The following is a 19,946-nucleotide window of genomic DNA, read 5'->3' as shown; positions in this document are numbered from 1 at the left end:
GCTGCTCACAGAAACTGCAGCAAACCAGAGTGCTGCCTAAAGGGTGCACAGGAGAGCCCTTATGTTCTCTGCTGCCTTTGAATTACATCCAGAAGAGCAACTCCTGGAAGTGTGGAAGTGCTGTATACAGAGAGCAAAATCCTATAGATCGCTTTGCCTAGCTGCGGTGTTGGGATTCAGGCTCAAATACCCGCCTGTTCTTCAGGTGCCCATTTTCTGGGGCTTCCAGAACCCTTTGAAACCTCTGGGAGGTGTATAATCATAATCAGTCACAGTATTCTTCACCTCTTTAAAACTCCGGCTACCTTCTTGAACTCTGGGGCTCCCGTGGTGATAAACTGCAGGGGCTGTGTGCTGTTACCGTAACTGCCTGAACACCACCATCATCACCTTATGCAGGCATCGGGGGCAGAGACAGATCCTGGGCTGTTTTCCACATTTTTCAGTTATTCCAGCTACATCTGAAATGCCTCACCAGTTCTAGTAACGCAAAATGACTCGTGGCTTGAACCTCCAAGTTTCCTCTTGATTTCACCAGGAGCTTTCTTGCGTACGGAGAGTTGGGAGCACTTGCCTACTGTTGGAAATTTCGGCTTTAAATGCTTCAGCACTTTCTTGCAAATCCTTGTCCAGGATCCTTCCTATCAGACATGTGTGGCACCCAGCCCTCCAGGGCCGTCCGTGATCAAACCCAGCAAATGCAGCTCTTCACGCTGCTGCTGAAACGTGCTTAGAATTTGCCTGCCCAAAACAAACCACAAGAAGGGAGAAGACTTGTGTGTCTACAAAACCTTAACCCAGAACGCCAGTTTCTGACACAAGCAGCCGAACCCAAAGTACTGTATTTATTGGGATTTCACCCATTTCTGAGATCCCTTAGATTGCCAGTGCCACAGACCCCCCAGATGGAGCCAGGAGACCGAGGCGCTGCCATCCATCACCTGCTACCTCATCCAGTGATGGGGCTCTTTATTTATTTATTTTAGACACTGATTTATCTGCAGGCTCCCGTGGAAACTGCATCAGTGATAAATGACGAAAGCTCAGCAGAACCGAACGACAGAAAATGAATTAGCTCGTGCGCTGCAGCCCCAAATGGGCCACGTTTTGTATCCCTTGTTTAGTTACCGCCGCTCCGAGGACCTGGGGACGACACCAACGAGTGCAATAATGTTTCAGCGTGAAGAGACCGATTAGTCAGATCAAAAGGGAGAAAGGCATAAAGAACCATGCCATTAGGTACAGAAGTTGTGCTCCATGGCCCTGCAGCTGCAGGCTGTAGTGACAGGCCACCTCTGTCCCACTGTGCTGGGTTGTGGAGGCTTTTCGTAGCTATTTCTTGACTTGCACAATGCTGTTCGTTGGGGTATGTCAGGGAAGTGTAGAGAGGGATTTGCTGTGCTGTTTATGATCCTTCTCCTAACGATGTTGAGCAAGTTGAAGACAGAAGGCTGGGAGTCCAGAGCAGGCTCTCATCTCATTGCACTGAAATGCTGCGATGCTCCAGCTCCCCGGTGACATAGCTACCCTGGCCGGGTACCTGAGCATCCCTGTGGCCAACACTGCGCCTTCACTCAATGCGGTGCTCCCAAGGAGCAGGGAACCTACTGCTGCTGAACTGCCCTTGAGACAGGAGCTGCATGTTGCCTTTGCTCCGTTTGGGGTGCTGATATTAAGGTGGTGCATCTCTGCCTCAATTCCGCCAGTGCCCTGCCACTGCCAACATGCTGGGAAAAAGTCGTGATAGATGCTACAAGGGTAGCAGCAGATTATTCCCACTGAACTGTGTGCCTTCATCTAGATGGATTGAGACCTAACAAGATGTAAAGAGAGATTATGTATCTGAGATGCATTAAAATTTCCAGCCCCCGCCTATCACTACGAAACAGTGAGGTTCCAGGGTAAGCGTGCGAGTGACAGCTGAGCTGAGCCCACAAGGGCAGAGGCGCTGGCTCAGGGCACAGAAGAGACTGGTGTGACAGTGGCCCTCTGTGCAGGGGTGGCCAGTGGAAGCCGAGGGCACAGCACTGGTGAGCCAGGTGCTTCGCTCATCACGTCTACAACAGGGGAAGGGAAGGGAGCTGGCCCTGACGTAAGATTTATGTTCTCGCATTTGCTCGTGGCTGATAGAGTGCCTCTGGTTAGTATACGTTGCAACAGTCAGGGATTTAAGGAACAAAAAGATCCGTGTGTTTTTCCTTGTTGCTATGTATTCCTTCTGTAGCAGAATATTTCTGTCTCGTTGCAAAGGCACAGCACGGTCTTTCTGTGCAGAGAGCAGGGAAGGCAGAGCTCTGACGGGGCTTCCACAACCGCTCCTTTAAAACACCGTCTCTGTTCTTTTCTTTTAAGACCCCAGCCTCACGACGTGCGCGGACCCCGGTGTGCCTCTTTTTGGGATGCAGAACAACTCCCAGGGCTACCAGGTACTGTCACGGCAGCAGGGTCCCCTTGGCTGCCCCCCGATACTTGCTGGGATTATTCCGTGTCTGATTCCTAACGGGGATGAATGTGTCCTCCCGTGAGCAGGACATCCCGGCGTGCTGCATTAGACCTCAGAGTGCGTTTGTATGGGATTAACCCAGCAACGCATTATTTATGATATTAATTACAGTGCTAATTAATAGTTATTAGTGTAATTAGTATTCACACGGGAGGCATCGTTTCCATTAATTTTCAGACCAAATTCTGTAGGTGGTTTTCATAATCGCACCTTCCATACAGTATGAAATCAGTGGAAAGGAGAGGGGGAAAAAAACCAAAGGAATTCCCCGGGGTGCTCCATCTCCAGCCTCCGCTGCTGTCCCAGTGGATGCCCGTTCCCTGCTGTGACGGGGCTAGGATAGTGGATTCCACGCAGCCACTCCTGCCAGAGTGGCTCTTTTGGGTTTGCTGCTAATTAGCTATCTTAATCCTGGGGTTTAGCGTATTCATTCTAGTTTTTAATGAATGCTGAGACACTGTAGGTCAGCCTGAGAGCTGCACGCTGCAGGGGACAAGGTGGTGGCTGGAGCAGAGTGCTGCAGGGCAATGCTGCCTCTGGATGTGGTACCTTGGGGGTCCCCAGGAGCACCCATGGGGTACAGCCCGGCCGCAGGGACAGCCAGGAGGTGGCCCGCACGGTACAGCCTTGCTAGGGAGGATGGGGAGGGTGTTCAAAGCGTTGCTTGGCAATTTTATTCCAGGATATTTTGGTTTTAAAGCAAATCCAGTTGGGATAATGTGGCACGAGCTCCATTGTGGGATGAAATAATGGTAATTTGGTGGAAATCAATTGCAAAAAACGCAGATAGTCTGCAAAAAGCATGCCGCAAAAATGTCGAAAAGTCAGGTTTGGGTTTTGTGATCCTCTTTGCTGTTCACAATCCGAATTGGCATTTGTAACGGAGCTGCAGGACGTTTGTTGATGCTGGTTATACTGAATATCCCTTTTGGCAAAAATCTCAGCCCATTCTGACAGCACCTGTGTTTGATGCTGGCTTTGGTTGTATTTTAAAGACAAAGCAGCCTCGCCTCTATCACTAAAAGCAGCAACCCCCTGCACAGCTACGGGCCGCAGCTTCCCAGGGGCTCCGAGAGCTTTCTCAACACCAGGGCAGTGAGGGCAGAAAGCAGGTGACTGCCCTCTCCAGCGTATAGAACATGGAAAATGATGGGATTTTTGGTATTAAAAGTATGGGTGAATCCCATTGCACTGGGAAGTTCAGCATTTTATCTCCTGTGGTAACAGTGTTAAAGGAAAAATTCACGCAGCTGTGGGTACCACTGGGCTTGCTTTAATCACAGCTCAGAATTGAGGGGCAAAGAGCAAAGGGATGCATCCCAGCTTATATACCCTTATCAAATCATCAGCTGATGTCTGAAGTTTTTAGAAGTTTCCTTTAGTCTCGTCAGTTCTGTGAATCCATCACCTGACTCTGTCCCAGTTGATCCATCTATTCGGTTCCAGTCTCCGCCTGGGTTCCAGGCTCCTCCTCGGATCGTAATCTTCTTTCTGCCTGCTTTAACTCACACAATCCTTCAAGCACGCTTAGTCTTTGGATATTCATCTATATTAATTTTTATAAAAACGGAGAGCACTTGCGTACAGAATTTGATCATCTATTGTTTCTTTAGTCTCCCGCTGATTAGCTTGACTAAGTTTTAAACCAGCCTTGGATTAGGGCTATACAAGGGCCAAGGCCTGGTTCTGCCAGTTGGCAGCTTCAGCACTTTAAATTTCTTAATTCAAAATACATTTTCTTTAATAAACAGGTGGGAAGCATCATCTTTTTCAAGTGCCAGAAGGGGTACCTGCTGCAGGGCTCCACTACCAGGACCTGCCTGCCCAACCTGACGTGGAGCGGCGTGCAGCCGGATTGTGTCCGTAAGTCTTGGGAGAGGTTTTGACAAAGGAAACTGATGCCTTTGCCCAAGCTTCAACTTGTCGCCTTGTTTTGTCGCTGTGCTTCACTGTGCCAGCTCTGAAGAGCTGGTAATTTGGGGAGGTGGGGGTGTGTGGGGCTCTGATCATACATATTCTTGAAGAAAAGGGAGATCACACGATTCCTTCTCTCCTGACATGACTACATCAGCAGCCGCTCCCGATTTCAGATGATTTTTTTTCACTTGTCCCTTCCTCAGAGACACAGTTTCAGGTGAGACTTTGTTTTGTGCTTCCGAAACCGCATTTGATGGCGGCGACATGAGCTCGCACTCCAGGGACCGATGTTTAACATTTAGCCAGAAGGGCTCTCTGGCAGAGCAGTGTTTCTCCTCATCTCTAAAAACATTTTGCTCTTTCTTTTAAGCTGTCTATCATCTTTTCCTTGCTACACCAGAAGGAGCTCAGTTTAATGTATTTGAGTGGTAATATCCATCATGACCTCTGTATCATAAGTATTAAAAAGCTTTTCCCTCTCCCTTGTGAGGTTTTTTGGCTAACAAACCCTGTAGGTGCTTGTTCTGCGAGCAGCCCAACCAGGGCACCTGCCTTAAAAGCTCTTACACATAGCATCAGGGGAGGTGGGGGGGTGTGCTCTGGATGGAGCTGCCCATCCCTGCTGCTCTGGGTGCTGGCAGTGCATCCCTGGGTGCCCAGGCTCTCTGCCGGACGGGAAGGCTGCAGGGATGCCGCTGTGGCTCTGTGTGGGGTTTTGCTCCTGGTGCATGGAAATACAAGATGGTTTTGGCTTCCCCGTGGTGGCCAGGAATGCTGAGTTGTTTATCTCCTGTTGTAACCGTGGTAAAGGAAAAATTGACGCAGACGTGGGTACAACTAGGCTGTAGGTTCTGTGTAAAGCCGCCTCTGTCCGCAGCACGGAGCTGGATGTGGTTCCAGCTAATGAGAGCTGAGCTGCCACGACCCCACGGGGCTGGGGGCTCATGGCCGGGGGTCCCAGACCATGTGAGTTGGGGTCGGTCTCTCAGCTTCCTGCGTTTTGCATCTCATCCTCTGTAAAATGAGGATGAAGATTATACCTCCTGAAGGCTGCTGAGGATTTGTTTTCATTCATGAGCAGTTTGAGAGCCACAGAAAGGGCAAATTTACAGTGTGGGTGAGAGGGAGCGTCCCAGCTCGGTGATTTATTCATTTTGTGTCGTAACTTCTCAAGGGAAGCGGTGACACATTTACAGCAGGACCTTGTAGAGCGGTGCGGGCTCTGGTGGCAGGGAGCTGGACAAACTCAGCTTCCATTTCTGTGGCCAAATCCTGAAAGTTATTGAGTAATTTTAGGCTTTTATGACTCACACGCTTCTGAGGACTTACCGAGTGATCCAATGGACAGGTAGGTGCAAGTTATTGGGAGGACAGTGGTCCTGGGAAGAGAGATTATACAAAACCAGCACTGCAGTGCACTCACTGGAATCACTGGCTTAACTGACCAGGTCTTGATGTCCTGCAAAGGCAATTTTCAGTCCACAAATAAGCCTGGGACATGGTTCTGGTGCTGGAGTGCAAAGGAAGAAGGTGTCTTCAGCATCATCTGGCTTTGGCTTTTTTCCCTTAAAAGCTAGGGATGGCAGAGCCTGATTTTCAGTTGATGGAAGCTGGGACTGAGCAAAGGATCCCCTGAGAGCTTTAGCCAGACAGAGTGATCTAGCCAGCGAAGCACGGGAAGCAGTCTCATTAATTCATCCAGCTGGGGAAAATCTAGGCGTGACATTAGTCTCCCTCAGTGAGCAAAGAAAGCTTTTGCTGAAAAAAGCTCTTCTAAGAGATTTCTGTCCCTGCTGACATCATGGCATCACTTTTCTGCCCTTCGGTGTACAACTGGATGGTGTCTCTCATATCTGTTTCCTTGTGCTTTTCAGCTCACCACTGTAAGCAGCCGGAGACCCCCTCCCACGCCAACATCGGAGCCTTGGATTTGCCATCTCTGGGCTACACCTTGATCTATTCCTGCCAGAGCGGGTACTATCTCACCGGAGGATCTGAGCATCGAACCTGCAAAGCAGACGGCAGCTGGACGGGGAAACCCCCCATTTGCCTCGGTAAAAGCTCTGACTGATGCGCCGCAGGTTTCGCCTTTGCCGGCACCTCCGTGGAGGGGAGCATTGCAGCCCAGGAGAACCAGTGCTGCTCCTGGAGCTGCACCAGTACACCAGGAACCGTGTGGCTGCCTGGCTGTGGGGCTCACAGGGTCCTGTGCAGCTCCAGGGGGTGTGATAGCTAGGAGGGGGGTCTGCCTGATGGTTTGGATCCAGAAGCATCTGCACAAGATTTTTCTTTACGCCATCCACCGTTTAGCCACCTGAGAGGCTTAGATCAGGAGCACGGGATGGTCTGTTCTTGAAACAGAGCTGGTAGCTTCTCTGGACGCTGTGGTTTGGAGCAGCTGGCAGGGGAGGACAGCAAAATGAAGCTTCGTGCTGTTTGCCATGGGCTGGGCAGGAACCTGTCCCAAGCCCTCACACGCGGGGATGCGCAGCCACGTCACCCGTGTGAGCGATGCCAGCCGAAGGCTGTCCTCTGCTCGCACCAGCACAAGTGTCTCAACAGCGTCAGGCACCGCAATACTGACGGGCTGATGTTTGCCCCTCTCTTCCAGCTGATGTCCGCCCCAGCGGGAGGCCGGTCGGCACCGCGCGGGACCCGCCGCTCGCCAAGGTGTCAGGTACCGTCACAGCGCTCGCTATTCTGTGGGATGCGTTAGGACCAGACCTGGACCTTACTAGGTCCATCTCCTCCCATCTCTTCCCCAGGGCAGCCAGAAACCCGGCTGTTCCTTGCAGCACCACGTGCTGAACGCAGCCCACGTGCACCATCCTCTTCATGCTCCACTGGAGATGGGTGGGAGCCCTAAGGGAGCTGGGTACCAGCACCCACCTCAGGGCACTCCGGAGATGCAAGCCCTCTGGGATGTGTTACATCAGAGTTTTTTTGTTTTTTTTTTTTAAAAAAAAAGGGTTTGGTAGCTTTTCCTAAGTAATTGTTTTCAGGGATGGTTTGTTTTTAAAACTTCAGTGGCATTTTTTGTCAAAACAACAAAATTAAAGTCATCAGCTTGTTTGTTCTCCTTGGCTTTGTACTCAGGGATGGTAACACAGAGGGTGGGTGGGATTGGAGATATTTAAATACGTATTTGTGAATTCAAAGAAAGAAAGGAATGTGCTCTATTTTGATTTCTAAAAAAAATGGAAATAAACGGCAATGCTCTTGTTTTTCAATGCATCCCCAATTGCTGTGGTTTCTAGTGCCTGCTGATGTGTTTGCAAGGAATTCCCTTTGGAAAGGCTCCTACGAATACATGGGGAAAAAGCAGCCTGCGATGCTGTCTGTCACTAGCTTTGACCCCACCACCAGTAAAGTCAACGCCACTTTGATAGACCACAGTGGCGTGGAGCTCCAGGTGTCTGGTAAGGGAGACAACGTGCCCGTTTGTAGGGATTTACACTCGTCCTGTGCGGTACCGCAGAGCAAGGGGCTGCGTGCTCTGCTCCATGAGTGATGTTGATGCTCTAATTAAAGTCTCTGGTCTTTGATTGGACCAAGACAAACAAAATCATGTGCCTGAGTTTGCTCAGACTCTACCCGAAAGGTAGCTCAGCCCAGCCCATCGTCGGGGGCAGTGGGCTTGTAGTTTAAGATAAAACAAGATTAAATGATGTGAGTGCTCCTTGTCCCTGCCCTCCCTGGAGCACCAGGGTGTTACTGATCCAGCAGCGTCACCTCAGTGTTACCAGTCAGGTCTTTTCCCATGTGCAAGATGCCTTTAACATCTGGGGTGTGGGGGGTGTGGGGGGTGGGATTGTGCACCCATGGTGTGTTTCCCAGTGCATCCCACTGATGGGGTTGGGAGAAGTTGTTCGCTCTAAGGTGATGTGGTAATTTCTCTCCTCTCTCAGGTAGGAATTTAATTACTTCAAACTCAGAGTCATTGTGATCAAAAGATTAAAAGCCACTTATTTTTCAGGCATTTACAAGAAGGAAGACGTGCACCTGCTTCTCCAGGTTTATCAAATAACGGGGCCGGTGGAGATCTTTGTCAACAAGTTCAAAAATGATAAATGGGCTCTAGATGGACACGTAAGTGCTGGGGCACCTCGTACACAAAGCGTACCCACACCACTCCTCTCATTGCTGTCACAACCCTGGCTTTTCTCTTGCTGAAGCTGAGGGGATAACTCCCGTAGCTGGTGGCAAGATGAGGTTGCTATCCTCCAGTGACCTGCTTGCTGGAAGGAGACACAGGGCACTCTTCCAGCACATGAGATAACGTTACACGGCGGTCAGCTCTTCCATGCTCCCTTGCAGCTGTATGGGGTTTTGGTTTTTTATTGCCCTCTGGTTTGAAGCCTGTAAGTTTTCCAGATAACACTAAAGGAGAAACCAACATCATTACTTCCATTTTAACATTTGATGTCTGTTAAACATGGAGCTAGAAGAGCTTGTCTTCCCTTATGGAATCAACTTCTCAGCTCAGTTTCTGTGTCTGGTAACTTCCCATGCCCTGAGAGATCTACTGGAGCTTAGAAGAAACTTGGGTCTGATTGACCCATGGCCAGCTGTAGCCCAGAGCCCTTGCCATCCCTGTTGAATCCGCAGTGTGTTCTATAGTTTATTGCCAATGTTTCTTTTTTTCCTTCCTTTGAGACGTGAGAATCTTAAAAAGTCATTGAACAGTTAGAAAACATCGTGATTTTCTGGGGAATTGAATCAGATGAATCGGGCATGGCCCTGGAAGAGGCTGTGATAAGATGTGATAAGATGGGTGCTCAAATCCCAGGACAAATTTGGACAAATCTGTTGATGTGTGCTCTCCTGTCATCACAGGTCTCGTCAGAGTCTTCAAGCGGCACGTTTGTGTACCAGGGCTTTGTGCGTGGCAAAGGCTTCGGGCAGTTTGGCCTTCAGAGACTTGGTAAACCTCCTCTGGTTGCCACTTTTCCCCTTGCAAGCTGGATTTGGGTGGTAGGGGAGGTTTTCAAACAGGGAACGTTTCTCCTGTCCCTCTGGCTTGTAACTTTCAGCCTGCTGGGCCAGATCTTTATAGCTGGTTTTAAACGTCGGGTTTAAGCTAACTCTTCCTGGCTGCTCTCCACACAGCGTTTGTGAGAGCTGGGAACCCCAAAACCAACCCCTGGGGTGAAGTGCCCTCATGGGGGCACTTCCATCCTGCATCCCACTCCTTCCTCACCCCCGTTCCTCCCGGTGCGGGATGGACGCACAGCTCTGCCCTGCCTTGTGCTGAAATACCAAACACATTGAACACAGAATATTCTGGCAATGGGGGCGAAACCCACCCTCAGTGTAAGGTTTGTGGGAGGCGAAGAACACAACAACAGGATTTTGCATTTGGGAACAAAGCGAGGCGTTTAAATGCATGGTTTGCTGTTAAGGCAAAGGCTTTGGAGCCACAAATAGCAGCTGGAAACTTTTTTCCTCCGTGTTGCCAGATGTCTGACCTAAAAGCCCAATTCCCATTGCTACCACAAAAAGTGGCCTCCCTCTCACTTTGGGAAATCACAGAGACACTTGAGAGCTTAAACCACCCACGTTCTAAGCTCCTAAACATCTCTTAATGTGGCTTGAGCTCTTCAGTCTCTTAGGATTTTTGGAATCTGACCCTGGAGTCTTACCACCTTTATGGAGAATTAGATGCTCCTTATTGCAGCCTTTGAAAGTCTCCCTTAAAGCTTAACTTTAAGCATCCAAGTTTGAGCACTGTGGTAAGATAAATCTATTTACAACTCTCTTTAATTGCAGTGCTAAATAAATGATGATGTCTAAGCTAGGCTAGATCTCCAAACAATTCTTCTTGCAGCTCAGCAGCTTTTGATTACCTTTTACAGCAACACTTCTAACCATCTTATTCCGTTGATGAGGATATAACCTGTAACTCAAGCAAACCCCACTTTCCCACAGCATTGTTTTGAAATGTGTTTACTTCTGCTGTGTTTCAGACATCAGCATGATGGAAAATGATCCAGAATCAATAGGACACCATTTTGCATCAAACAGCAGTTCTGTGGCAGCTGCCATTCTTGTGCCTTTCATAGCCCTGATTATTGCAGGGTTTGTGCTTTATCTCTACAAACACAGGTAGGTTGCAGGGATGAGGCGAGTAGCTGACACAAAGTCAGGGGGCTGGCAGAAATATTTGAGCTTCACTTAAAAGCAATCCCCCCTAGATCTGATTTCTCATTTAATTCAGAAGGTGAAAAAATAATGGAGCGAGCATGCATGGCGGGGCGAGGGTGTTAGGAGAAGCGAGCGTTGAGGGCTTTTATGACCATTAATAAGATTTGTGGCAACATTAAGTAGGATAAGGCAAAGTAAATTTAATATTTCAGCGTTCAGGCTGGCTTTGCATATGTTGTAAATTAGTGATTTCTCCTGATCAATGTATGGCTGTGGAAATGTTGCTGCCCTGCAAAGTGTTGTGCAGGCTGGCGGCTTGGCAGAGGGAGCAAAGCCCAGGGAGCTGCCGCTGCTGCGGATCTATAGCACGATTTTTCTATAGGACCCTTCTGCCTTATTGCTGTTTACCCTCTTCAAAAGCAGCTCTTCCCCTCCCACTGACTTCTTGCCAGGGCTGTTCAGCTGCCTGCCACAGGAGTAGCTCTGACCTGGCTGGATTTTCTCTCCGACACCCCGCAGGAGAAGACCCAAAGTCCCATTCAATGGCTACGCAGGCCACGAGAACACCAACGTCCGAGCGACGTTTGAAAATCCGATGTACGACCGAAACCTGCAGCCCACGGACATCATGGCCAACGAGACGGAGTTCACAGTCAGCACGGTGTGCACAGCCGTATAGCACCCGGCCCCTCCGCGGTGAGTGGGCAGAAAGGGGACGCGAGAGCGGGATGCTGCCCCCCCTTTCCTCCTGGTTGGCACTTTGTAAATGCTGTATGGAAGTGGTGGTTCAAAGGAGCGCCCAGGGTGGTCCAGGAGATCGTCTCTGCCCAGGGCAAGACCCAAACCAGCATCCCTCAGTCTCAGGTGCTTGCTGCCAGTCGGGGCATGGCCTCCTGGGGACCAGTGACAAAGCAAATCCCAAGAGCCCTGTGGTGGGGGCAGTCAGCAGGTGAAGGAAGGAGTCTTTGGTGTGACTCCAGACAGGGTGATTTGCACCCTCAGAGGATAAAGCAAAGGGGTTAAGATTTTTACTGCACAGGCACAGAGAAAGAACAAGTGTCATGAAAGTATCCTGTGGGTAGAGCACTTCTAGATGGGAACGTTCCCAGTTTGAGACGACAAAGCCATTAGCAGACTTTCTCAGCGTTTCCGTGTATATTAACAAGCTGTTTGCTTTTCTCTCGCCCCTCCTTTCCCATTGTCCCAGATTCCTCCGGGGTCGGTGTCTAGTGGATGATTGTGTTTCATTTCACTAGTCTCCATCCATTCCCTCCCCATCTCCCTCCTCCCAACTTCGTTGAGGCTGTGGAGAAGCTGCTGCACCTCGTTGGACTTTGCGTTAACTCCTGAGAGACCGCAGGGGTGTCCTCTCGTCGTCCTCACCCGTCCTCTCCATCCTGCCGTGGATAACGAAGCCAACCAAAGGTCCGCTCCGGCACAGCTCGTCTCTCCCACCCTGCCAGTGGGGCTCAGCCCAGCAGGAGGACCTGGGGAAGTGGAGGACCGGGGAGGCGAGGCAATGGGCAGGCTTTGACAACCTGCTCTCGGTGGTGTGTTCCTGGAGGGAGCAGTTGGGGTGTGCGGGGTCCCACCAGCTTCCCCCTGCTTTGGGAAGAGCTCAGACAACAGAGAGGTAAAAGCAGGTTGCACCACACAAGGTGCTGGTTGGGGTTTATGGAAGATACTGGTACGGGACAGGATGAGTACTTGCTTTGTCCTTATTCGGTTTCGTGCGTTATTTCTTTGTTGTTTTTTTCTAAGCCAGGGCTTTTGCGGAGGAAGAGTTTTCACATGGGACCTTTTCAGTGAGAAAAGCAAAATTGCGCAAGCTTTTCTCCTCTTCCCCCTATTTAAGTATCCTTTGGGCATTTTTGCTGGGTTCTTTCTGCCCCGTGTTCATTTCAGGCAGCTCTCGGGGCTGGTAGGGAAATGTCCCCCCAGCCCCAGCCCTCTCCCAGCAGCTGCCAGTTTTAGCTGTGTCCAGACACCCTCAACAGGAAATTGCTGACGGACACAAAGGGACAAAAACCCCTTTAAAAAGAACTCTTTAACAAATACTGGTTTCCCCCAGTTGCGTTCAAAAGCCTTTGCCCTTTCCATATTGATCCTCCAAATGGCAATGCAATAAGAGTTTTAATTTCTATCCAAAGCTGTTCCCTTTATTTCCCAGAGGCAGAAAGGTTGCCTTGGCTTTCAGGAGAGCAGATAAGACGGCTTGACATTTTTCCTCCCTTAGAAGAGAACGATGCTTTTGTGATGACACTGTCCTCCTCTAATAAAGAGGAGAGCTGCTTTTGTTGATTCGGGGTTTAGTCTGTTTGGTTTGAGTCACCGTTTCTTAGGCCAGGCTGGAGTCGAGGAACGCAACAGTGCCATCGCACTGGCTGCCGGTCGGGTGAAACCCCGCTGACGTGCACGTCGGCGAAGCAGCTGCTCCTCGCAGAAGGCTCGAAGGGAAAATGGGATTAAAACAAATGGGGTGGCGTTTACATCCGTGCTTGCATCCAAACGCTGGCTTTCCCCCTACCTAATGTCAGCTGAGGTTTTGCCTAATGCAAACCACAGGGTAGTTTTGGGGTTTTTTTTCTGTTTTGTTTATCCTTTTACTCCGTGTGTGTGCGCGTGTGTCTGTATATAAATATATATTATTTTTTTTACTTCTGTCTCTTATTCAGTGCTCTTAGGGTAAGCAGCGTCCTACAGCCTAATGGCTGAACAGCCAGCCTGCCAAAAAATGCCATCTCTGCTCTCCAAAGCACGCAAAGGTGCTCCGATTTATTCCTGAGAGGTGGGTGCAAGCGCATGGGTGAGCTGGAGCCCTGCTCCAGCATGGATGGGACCTGCTCCGGCACGGACGGGAGCTGGCGTGGCGCTGCCCGGTGGCCGTGGGCACGCAGGTGGCTCAGGGCCAGTGCCGGCCCATGTGCTGCAGCAAGGTGTGACCCCAGCTCATGCCAAATACAGGTGGGTGGGTGGGTTCACCTTCCAGCTGGTTATGGGACTAAATGCCTTGGGGTAGGCAGGCTGGCAGCAGTGCCTGCTCCGCTCTGGGCACCTCCAGCCTGCAGGAGATGGACCCCAGAGCAAGCTGAAGGGTAGGTGAGGAGACCCCAGCCAGGCTGCGGTGGGGTCTGGGGCCAAGGCATGTCTCCCCTCCATCAGTTGAGCGGCTGCGGTGAAGGCGCAGGGAGCTTCCTCCCCTTTACACCGGTGTAATGAGACCCAGGTACCTCCCTGGCTCCTTGGCTTGCAAGTAGGCAGCTAGTTCCCAGCTCCAGCGCTGCTCTCCTGGCCCGCATCTTGCCCCGAGGTCCCTTCCAACCTAAATTATGCTGCAGCTCGCACCCTTGGCCAGACCCACAGCCCATCCTCCTGGCCGTCGTCCATCCCCCATAACACAGCCGAGGGGTCAGGCTCCCTCGCCGAGCGCATCCCGAAGGATGGTGCTGAACCGTTCTGCTGTAGCTGCTGCGCTAGTGCCAACAGCTGCAGTGTCCCGGCTCCTCTTCCAGTACCCAAATCCCAAACATCCAGCACCATCCCGCAACAGCAGGACTTGAATCTTCCCAGGCTCCTATCACTGAGCTCAAGAAAAACCTCTCCCAGCTGCGACGGGTGCCGAGCCCTGGGCACGCAGCGAGGAGGCGCAGGGATGCACACACAGGCACGCAGAGCCCGCGGTTGCTTTCAGACCTTGCTGAATCCCGCTCATCCCGTGGGATGGCCAGGAGAAACTTGTGTCAAGGTGGGTAAAATGAACCCGAGGGGGTTGAACACCCAAGGCAGGGAGAAGGGGGGGCTCTACTGAAACAAGACTTGCTGCTTTCAACCCATTAAGTACCATTTTCTGCTGTTGCCCAAGCAACAAAAGAAGTGGAGGGGGTGTTGTCCCATTTTTTTGCAAGCTGGCTGGGACCCGATACATGACATTCTCCATTCTTGTGCCCAGAGGACTTGCATTATGTCAAAAAAAAAAAAAAAAAAAAAAAAAAGGAGAAAAAAAAAAAAAAGGAAAAAAAGAAAAAAAAAGAAAAAATCCCTCTTTTGTACAGAGATATATTTTTATGAATCAAAAGTTTGTACAGTTAAAAAACACAATGTAAATGTTTTTTCATTATTGTAGTAAACAGTAGTGGAAGATCAGCTTTTTTTTGTAAATGTAATAAAATGTATAAATATGGTTTACATAAAAGTGTAAATATGTAATCTATACATACACTTGGCTTGTCTGCAGTATATACAATTTAATTTATCTGTCTCTGTATATGAGGCTTTTCATTGTGTTCAGGCATACTTTACCGAATTTGAAAGCTATTTTAAATTTTTGACTTAAAATAAAATATAAATTTTTGCATTGCTTTTCTTACATTTCCTGGTGCCTTCTTCGTGAGCTGCCAGAGGTTTCTCCTAGGATGCCCCGGATGCCGCCCTGCACGCACACACGCGCAGGGACAAGCCTGCACCCCCCGGGCTGACCCTCGCTCCGCAGATGCTCAGCTGCACATCCCGGCTCTCAGGAAGGCACAGGTAAATGATGGAGGACCCGGGCAAGAGCAAACCCCTTTCCCCATCGCCACGCTTTGCCCTCCCGCCCCAGGATGCCCACCCCACGTGGTGCCCTGGGAAGGCAGCCCCCACCCAGGGGGGGGACCACCGGGATGCGGTCTGTGCTGCGTGGCCGGCAGCAGGCTCACCCACAGGGACTAAACCAAGCCAACATCTGGCTGCTGGCCCTTGCGGTGCCCTCCTGTCTTCCCACTTGCTCTGCGCTAATGGGATGTGACGTTATTCCAGCTGTGGTCCCACCCCTCCAGCTGGGAATGATGCTTGGGCTGCTGGGGAGCTCAGGGATCCTCTGTCACAGCAGATCAGCAGAGCCCCCTTGAAAACAGGTACTTCCACTAGAGCTTCAAAGACACAAACAAAACCTTTGAAATTCTGCTTTATTGCTCAGCATTGCTACCGAAAAAGGGCACAACTGCCCAAAGTGAGACCAGCTGCCGGTAATGGCTCTCTTGGTCCAGGTTTGGGGCTGAATTCACGTTGCTTTTTAAGTGGGAAATTAATTTGGCAGAGAATTTTCTAGTTGGAAAGGGACATCGAATATGTTGTTACATGTCTCTTGTTACACTTTCTGAGAGTATCTGAGATTGCTGCATTTTTCAGTGACAAATAGGCATATTTTCTAGATTCCTCAGTGGAGTTTGTCGACATGTTTTTGCTCTGACCTGTATTAAGCCTCGCTGTAGGGGCCCCACACCGGTGGTTTTGCTGCTGCAACATTGGCTCAAGTATAACATCGTTGTCAGCAGCCTAGGGTAGGGGTCACCTTGCTGCAGCCCTAATAAAAAGCATCGGCTTCTGGTGATAATCAGAAGGGAGCCTAAAGCATCCCATGGGCATCCCTCCACAGCTCCATGCCCAGCGTGCCAAGGGCTCCTGGTGGCTCTGTGCTTCCCGAGGTCAGGAAGGTGGGATGATGATGCTTAGAGTGACACCAATGGGTGACAACCGTGTGCCCCAGTGCCCGTTCCTTCTCCCCATCTCTGGCTGGAACTCGAAATAAAATATTTGGAAGCTTAAAAGCCAAGGCTGTAAAATGAGACATCTGCAACAGGGCAAAACTTTAATCTCTTCAAGCTCTAGAGAAAGGTGCAGCCAGACAACAAATTAGTCATTTAATTGCTGTGGCAATCAGCCTGCAAGAAAGAGCTCTGTGCCCCTGCCAGAGTGGCGCAGTCAGGCGTCCTTGGGACCGAGTTAAAAAGCTGCTCGTTGAGTTACGGCAGCTGCCCCGTGAGACATTCCCGCTGCTCCGCCTGGTCCGTGCGGGCGGTGGTACCTCCCCAGCTGCCAGGGCAGGGCCAGCAGCATCCTTGCTCCAGCCCGAGTCTACGTGGGCCAGGAAATAACTACTTGTCGCTGCCCCCTCCCAGAGCGCGGAGCTAATTCCTCTCTATATGCAGAATTGATTATTTTGCTTTTCCAGCAAGTTTTTATCAGGCCTAGTCAGCTCTGTCAAGGGAGGCAGAAAAACTGTGCCCAGCGTGGAGCTGTGTTGCAGCAGGATATTGGGGACCATTCTGTGCAGTGGGAGGTGGGATAACGGGAACCGTTATGTGCAGTGGGAGGTGGGATAACAGGGTCTGCAGACACCCCCACCCTCTTCTTGCGCTCCATCAAAGCCCTGCACTCTAGGGTGTTCCTAGTCCAGGATGCCCCAATTTGCTTTAATGAGGTTACATTCTCTGCTGAAAGCCTCCTCTCTTCCCCTTGCTGATGACTGACTGCAATTAGCTTGTGTCTCAGCACTTATTGACAAAATTTGTTTAAAAAAAAAGGGTGTTGCGTGGTCTTTGATGTCCTGCTACTGCTTCTGCTCTGCCCACGCCGGCTGCGCTGATGCGAGTTTGATGCTCTCTCTGTGGCTTTCACGTTGCCTTTTATTTGTCTCTTCCAGATCACAGACACTTTATCTTTTTTGGTCTCATTCCCTTCTCAGCTGGCCTCGGCTGGTTTACTTTGTGATAAGGTCAGCAGGGAAGGCGGTGGGATGGAGCCGAGTTTTTTTCTGGGAGCTTTCCACAGGCTGTGCCCTGTGTCAGGCTCTGCTGGACTTTGGTGTGACTCATTCATGGCACGACGAGCCCAAGATGTGTGTTGCTTTGGATTTGGGGGCAGTGGTAGTGTTCCTGTTGGATTGATAAGGACGCTGACGAAGGAAAGATGGTTACAACCTCTTGGAGCTCTGCAGGGCTTTGCCAGTAGGTTATTGTCGGTCCTTTCTGCTTGGAGTTCACAGAGGTGCCGAGGGGAGAGGCTGGACCCGGCTGCAGGCACCGCTCGTGGCTTTTGGGTGTTCAGTGCTGCTGGCAGAGATGATAGTTCTTCAGTTTCCGAGCATCGTGTTGCCACTGGGGTCTTCTGCAAAGGGATTTAGGGTCCTTCTTAAAGGCACATCCTCTTGGGCTCTCGCCAGCATCCTCTGCCTGCAGACAGGGACCATGGGGCTGCTTAGCCCTGGGTCCCGTAACACTAGGCACGGCGTGGATGTCACTGCCTCGATGCCCAGCGGTGTCATGTGTAACCCCTGATACAGCCAGTCACGAAGGAAACGACAGAACACAAAGTTGCTTGGAAAAACAAATGTCCCAGCGGGAGGGGGCTGTGAAGCCTTCCCATCTCCCAGGGCGCCCCAGCCCTCTGCAGACAGTCCCCTGAGAAATAAATAACACTTAAACCACATTGGCACATCTAACCCCTTCCAGCAGGTACTAATTTAACCAGCACAATAAGCATTTACAGAGCTAATTAACAGCAATTTATAGCAGCGTTTTGTAAATGAGTGATTAACTCTTCGGGGTGTCCCATACATACGATCCACCCACAGCTCCGACTCCCTTTGCTTGTTGGCAGAACTTAGACTGAAGAAAGAAAATATTGCACTAATTGTTTCAATTAGATAAAGCAGCCACTCTGCCCCCTGTGTGGTTCAGCCTCCAGCCTTGCTCCGCGCGGGGGGGCCGTGGTGGTATGTATTTATTTTATTGATGGGTGCCGCTGGTTCTGGGGGTCCGTAGATGTGTCACTGCATGCCTGCATCCCCATCAGCATCCCGCTGCACGAGCATCGGGGCAAGGAGCAGGGCAGGGCTCTTCTTCCTCGCCCCACGCCGATGTGCCAGGAGGAAGGAGGGGGCCTCCCCGGCGGTGCCGCGGGGTGAATGACTGCACAGCGCTCGGCAGAGCACCTGGAAATGCGTTTGTGACTGGAGGAAGGAAGATAGCAAGTGAGGTGAGTAATGAAATTCTGGAATAATGAACTGCAGCGGTAAATCAGCTGGCAGTGAGGAGCAGGCGCCGGAGGGCTGGGGGTGGGCTTCGTGTACCAGATGTCGGGGCTGAGGCTGGCCAGGTGATGGGGGCTTTGGGGGGGCTGCGGCCACACGTTGCCACCCCATGCGAGAGCTGACCAAGGCTGTGGCTCTGCCCTGTGCTCCGTGTGCTTTTTCCTCGCCTTTGCCCGTGTGCTTTTTTCCTCATCTTTGCCTCCATCCTGGTAACCATCCACACGACCAGACTGTCACAATCTGGACCAGTGTGTTCTATCTCTGCTGGCTTGTGGTTTCACAGCACACGTAGGTTTGTGGTCAAACAATTTGATGCTAATGCTGTTGATGAATTTACTCCCAAGCCAGCTTATCCAGGGAGACCTGCAGCTTCTTGGAGAGAGGGTCAAAGTGTTGTGTCCATCCATTTGAGAGAAAAGGGAAACCCCTGAGCTTACGTTGATGAGCCAGGCAGCTCGGGGATCCAGGAGGTGGGAGGTGTAAGCCAACAGTGAGAGCCCACAAGCATCACTGCATCCTTGGCTGAGCTGATACCCATCCCGCTCCCAGCACAGCAGCCCCCATCTGCCCTCCCCTCCCCTGTGGGGCAGGTCGGTTCCTCCCCTGATCATCCCAGATAAATGTGTTCATACTGATGAGGAGTGCCTGACACGATTTAAAGGCCAGGGAGAGCTTTTGATTGATTTTAATGGGATTTCAATTAGACCCTGCAGCTGAAATCTAACCCTGTGCGGGCTCTGGGCTTGGTCAGTCCATGTAAGAGACAGAGTTGAAAAAGGTTTTGTGGGTCGTGTCTGTCTAATGACCACTTACATGTGAGATAAACTGCAGCCCTAATGTTGCCTAATTACTCAAGTGACATTAAGTTTAGATTGATCTGGTTTTCCTCATCAATTTTTAAATTCCATTATAAGGATCCTGCTTTGTACTTTGCTCTCTCCAGGCTACTCGCGCTCTTTATCTCCCACAAATGAGGAATTGAACATATTCCTGAAAACTGTTAAAGCAGAAATCCTTGCAGAGGCTAATGTGGTGGTGGGGTGTTGGTGTGGAGCAGTGCCGGGGTATTTGGGAAGCTGGATGAAAGGCGCCGGGGTGGTCCCCGCAGTCAGGTCACGATATAGGGTGCAAGAGATGACACCGCTGGCGGGCGGGCTTGGACCACATGTCGAATTGGAGTCAAGAGCTGTAGCTGATGGCTACAATCCCCCAGAAAATCATGGCATTTTCTGACTGTTCAACAACTTTTTAAGTTCCCGGTGGCTCCTCTGGCTTCTGGCAGAGCAGATGCAGCTCAATGTCTCCGTGGAGCCCCCTCCCCAGCCTTGCCTTCCCTGGGCAGCTGCTGCCTGCAGCCTCCGCGGGCACCTCGCTTTTGCCAGCAAAAACTTTGTTCACAGACCAGGCTAAGGAATAATCCACAAGGAATAATTTACAGCTGATTTACCTCCCTATCTCTTTCAAGAGAATACCCAGCAGCAGGTTGCAGTTTCCTTTAATTCTTTTGCTGTTGAGAGGAGCTGATAAATATGT

The 19,946-nt window shown here is 50.7% G+C and overlaps 1 protein-coding gene across 1 annotated transcript in view; it reads left to right on the top strand.

Annotated features, from left to right (window-relative positions):
• CSMD2 (CUB and Sushi multiple domains 2) overlaps positions 1–12,612 on the top strand; it is a 301,013-nt gene extending 288,401 nt beyond the window's left edge. Inside the window, exons 63-72 of the mRNA XM_080381216.1 lie at positions 2,353–2,426; positions 4,255–4,366; positions 6,295–6,474; positions 7,032–7,097; positions 7,678–7,839; positions 8,397–8,509; positions 9,257–9,344; positions 10,387–10,525; positions 11,084–11,260; positions 11,772–12,612. Coding sequence (XP_080237342.1) covers positions 2,353–2,426; positions 4,255–4,366; positions 6,295–6,474; positions 7,032–7,097; positions 7,678–7,839; positions 8,397–8,509; positions 9,257–9,344; positions 10,387–10,525; positions 11,084–11,243 — 1,094 coding nt within the window. The 3' untranslated portion in view covers positions 11,244–11,260; positions 11,772–12,612. The remainder of the gene's footprint in view (positions 1–2,352; positions 2,427–4,254; positions 4,367–6,294; positions 6,475–7,031; positions 7,098–7,677; positions 7,840–8,396; positions 8,510–9,256; positions 9,345–10,386; positions 10,526–11,083; positions 11,261–11,771) is intronic.
• The last annotated feature ends 7,334 nt before the right edge of the window (positions 12,613–19,946 follow it).

Source organism: Falco punctatus (genome assembly GCF_963210335.1).
Source record: "Falco punctatus genome assembly, chromosome: 3".
NCBI classification, from domain to species: Eukaryota; Metazoa; Chordata; class Aves; order Falconiformes; family Falconidae; genus Falco; species Falco punctatus.
Note: the sequence above shows the minus strand (reverse complement) of the source record. Positions and strands in the feature narration are given on the sequence as shown.